This window comes from Engraulis encrasicolus, chromosome 22 (assembly GCF_034702125.1).
Source record: "Engraulis encrasicolus isolate BLACKSEA-1 chromosome 22, IST_EnEncr_1.0, whole genome shotgun sequence".
NCBI classification, from domain to species: domain Eukaryota; kingdom Metazoa; phylum Chordata; class Actinopteri; order Clupeiformes; family Engraulidae; genus Engraulis; species Engraulis encrasicolus.
Genome location: NC_085878.1, coordinates 3,392,565 through 3,396,909, shown reverse-complemented (window position 1 = coordinate 3,396,909; position 4,345 = coordinate 3,392,565). Strand labels below are relative to the sequence as shown.

At 45.7% G+C, this 4,345-nt stretch overlaps 1 protein-coding gene across 1 annotated transcript in view; it reads right to left on the bottom strand.

Moving 5' to 3' along the window:
• Positions 1-2,972, bottom strand: part of mtss1lb (MTSS I-BAR domain containing 2b) — a 183,532-nt gene extending 180,560 nt beyond the window's left edge. Inside the window, exon 1 of the mRNA XM_063189164.1 lies at positions 2,382-2,972. Within this exon, the coding sequence (XP_063045234.1) occupies positions 2,382-2,456 (75 nt within the window). The 5' untranslated portion in view covers positions 2,457-2,972. The remainder of the gene's footprint in view (positions 1-2,381) is intronic.
• Between the last annotated feature and the right edge of the window lie 1,373 nt (positions 2,973-4,345).

Genomic DNA, 4,345 nt, shown 5'->3' with positions numbered 1-4,345 from the left:
ACACACACACACACACACACACACACACACACACGAGTCACACACACACACACACACACACACACACACACACACAAACTCACAGACACACAGACACACACTCACAGGCACACACAGACACACACACACACACAACACACACACGTCACACACCCACACCCACACACACACACACACACACACGACACACACACACACAGACACACACACACACACAACACACACACGTCACACACCCACACCCACACACACACACACACACACACACGACACACACACACAGTCCACAAACAGGCCCATGCATCACTCAGTGAGGGCCCATCTGCTAGGCAGCCCAGGCCCTGCTATTTTTTGCACACATTCCTTTGCCCCAAATGTTGCAACTGTAAATGGGTCTCTGGCAGAGCGGAAACAGAAGCAGAGAAGCAGGGCAGCAGAAGCTTCTACTACCCTACCCTACCCACCCAGTGTTGCCAGATTGGGCGGGTCCCCACCCAATTGGGCTACTTGGGACGAACGCCTGTGGGTAAAAACGGGAAAATTGGCCTTTTAAGCCATTTTGGGCCAATAGAAGTCAATGTAATTTGTTGAATTTGGGAGGAATTTAGCGCATTTTGCCGGTTTTTGAGAACCTTTTGGGCGGGATTTAGTCAGACACATCTGGCAACACTGTACCCAGCCCAGATCAGGCTGCCCCAACCCACCTACCCACCCACCCAATGAGCCGTGTTATTTATGTCACAGCATGGCATGGGGGCCACAATGACCTACCCCAAAACAAAATGCTTTCAACACACTCCATGTGATTGCATTGCACTGCGTTGCACTGCACTGCACTGCACAAGTTTGTTTGACCCACATTATGGGAAAGGGAGCCTCCAGAGAGCAGGGCTGGAATTGGTGGCATTCATGGGAAGAAGAGAAGACCACACTGGCGATGCAAATCATGCATGAGCATGTAAAGACAATTACAGAAGAGGGGACCTTAGTTTTTATCTTTTTTCACAGCAAGACCTTTATGTTTTTAGTCTCAAAGATATTTTCTTTTGCTATGAAAACTCAAGTGACCCTTCTTTTGAATTTTTAGTGAACTTATTCCTTTTACATGCTCAGTTTTTTTTTATTCATAAGCAAAAATGGGAAAAAAAATGCATTGGGGGGGGGGGGGGGGGGGATACTGTACATGACATTGCTGTGTGTCGATATGAAGGCCATATCCATGGGCGAAATTTTAGGTGTGGATGGTGGGGACATGGTCATACCACTTTTGAGATAAACTTAGCTTGTCCCCAACACTTTGTCACAAATATAATGCAAAAATAGCATACCCGGAGAATTAGCCATATTAATGTTTCCATCACTTGCCAATCCAAACCTGCACCATAGGCCCTATCAGTGTTTATGTAATGTTACCACATGTCTGATGTCTACATAGCAACAGTGATCCAGCCATGATATGAATGGCTTTCATACATGGTTACACTGTATGGTTAGTCCTTCCACAATAGCAAGTAATAAAGATACATGCAGACGTTGTGATGCGTAATGCAGCAGTGTATGGCTAGACCCCCATCCATGACCACCACCCAGTCAAAAAACTGTAGTAGTCCAGTCCATGACCAAATGAATGTCAGACAGACAGACAGACCGACTGACCGACACTCAAAGAGCCATACAGTAGCCTACATTCTGCTGCCGGGTGTGCCAAAAAGGCTGTTAAGGTTCTCAGAGAGAGTCCCTCGCTGGCTCTTTAAAATTACGCATGGCAGAAAATCGATTTCTTTCTCTTTTTTTCGAATGACTGCGAAAGCCACTGGCCTGGCTCACACGCCGAAACACGGGGCGCAAAACGCCGTTGGCACACAGACCGAATACTAGGCTATCGAAATAGCGGGCGCGGAGCTTCATGTGCTACATCAGCACCAATTGAACGGCACGTCTGTTTCCCATTGTGTACCTACAAAAACACACACTCACACGAGAGGAAACAATGCCTGCATGGGGGGAAAAAGAGATCATTGCAAGGACACATGTAAGGCAGCGTGTCAGCGCAAGCATGGCGCTATTCCTGACGTTTTCACCAGGAAAGAAAACATACGGTCCATGCAACGAGCAGCTAATGGAAACCCAAAAGGTTAATGACACACCATTATGAAGCTTGATTGCGTTAAACGCAGTATGTTCCCTTGGACTGGAACCAGACCCAGAGATAGCCACAGGCGGAAAATAGGCAGTAGTCTATTGGTGAACATGCAGTATGAGCATAATGAATTTCAGCACATGAAATCTTTTGGGCTAAAACACGCGTTTGTAATAGGCTCCATCGGTCATGTGTGGTGTTCTGTAATGGATAGTGCTGTCACAGATTGAGGCTTACATACCTTCATGTCATTGACAATCGCCTGGAAAAGCCCACCAAGCGCCCCACACTCCTTCTCCACCGATTCCACATCCATAATCCAGGGCTCGCAGATTTATTAGCTAGAACAATTTCAAGGAGACCACGAAGCCTGTTCGGAAATAATTTCCACGACAGCAGCGCCAAGGGGGGAGAAAAAACTTGAGATGTCCCCTTCTTTTCCACTGCTGTCAAGCTGGTCCCGGCGTCAGTGGCAGGATGCGCCTGTTTTGTTTATGCGCGAACGAGGTTAAACAAACACTCGTTTAATTAACTCGGTCCTTCACTGTCGGTTCGGAATCACTGCCCGTGTGAGATGGGAGGGCAAGTGATGATGGTGAGAGAAGAGAGCGCCTTGTCTCCCTCTCCCCTGCTCCGCGTCTACTCCACGAGACAGGAGGCGAAAAAGGCAGATGACACTGCAACGGGCATGCTCATCTTTTGATCGCGTAGTGAAATAAGGTCTCGAATTTGGTGTGAAAGGAAGAATGCGACAAAAGCACTGTAACGAAATGCGGAGCCGTCAGACAGAGCGAGAGAGGGGGGCCGGCGAGTGTGAAGCTGCCCGTGACTAGAGCAGATGCACTGGGCTTAGGGGTGCGGAGTGAGCAGGCAGTAATTCGATACATGGGAATCGAAGGGGGCTGGACAGCTTTCTTGTCACATGGAAGCAAGAGGAAGGGGAGGAACACGGCGTCTCTCTCTCTCTCTCCCTCTCCCTCTCTCTAACACACACACACACACACACACACACACACACACACACACACACACACACACACACACACACAGGTTGCAAACACACACACACACACACACACACACACACACACACACACACACACACACACACACACACACACACACACACACACACACACACACACACACACAAGCACACCAATAGACATTTCATTTTCAGATAGCAAATGTCAAAGCCATATTTCAAACAACTGAAATCCAGCAATAATAACAACCCATTCAATCCCTTTGTTAATACGTATTAATAAAACATTAACAAAGCAATTACATGTGAATTAAGAAAACTCTTCCATTTTTTTGTTGAGCTACCCACTTCAATACCGGCAGTCTTTGATTCCAAGAGGAATTTGTTATGAAAATAATTTTCCCACAGAGCCCCTGGGTCTACAATAGCAAAGCTAGCTGGATCATTTACATAACCTTGGTGAGCGGATATTTGTTAACCAGACACAAACCACTAATGAGATGGCTGGTTTGAGTGGGGACTATATCTGACATAATAATAACAATATTATAGACAGCTGTTGTTGCATAACTGGATTATTTTCTCGTCAATAGCTAAACAATGAGCAATGAGTTGGTGAACTGGTTAGGTATGTATTAAATCCTATAAGTGGCGCTGAAATGAATGCAGCTGGGATTTGCTTTCTCACAATGCAGTCAAGAGGGCACCTTGTAAAAGGGCCCCAGAAATAAACAAGGACATGACTTCTGATATATGACAACAACCATCTGCATTTTTTATGTATCTGCTAAACAATAAATTATGTGGCTGAAATGTAATGGCCTGATTATGGATTCAATTATTCATGAGGTTTATGGACCAACATGAACACTTGCACCAAAAAAAAACCGACAAATAAAAACCGATAGCCTTCATACAATACAAATAACAATAACTGCAATTACAACAGCTGCAAACAGATTCCCAAATCAAGATCAGTAAAATCACCATAATGACGATGACCAGGTCTTTGTCGGTTACCTAACACTCCCTGCTATCCTGCAATATCATAGCAGTGTTGTTATGATGTAGTTGAGGTGAATGTTTTCAGCAAAGCGGCTGCAAGTATTGACAGGCACACAAATGCTTCAACCAGCGGGTATGCTAAGAAGATGGTTAAGTGATAAAACAGGCTTAGTTCACCTATGGAAGGTAAACCTGCTCATAGATATACCTACAGA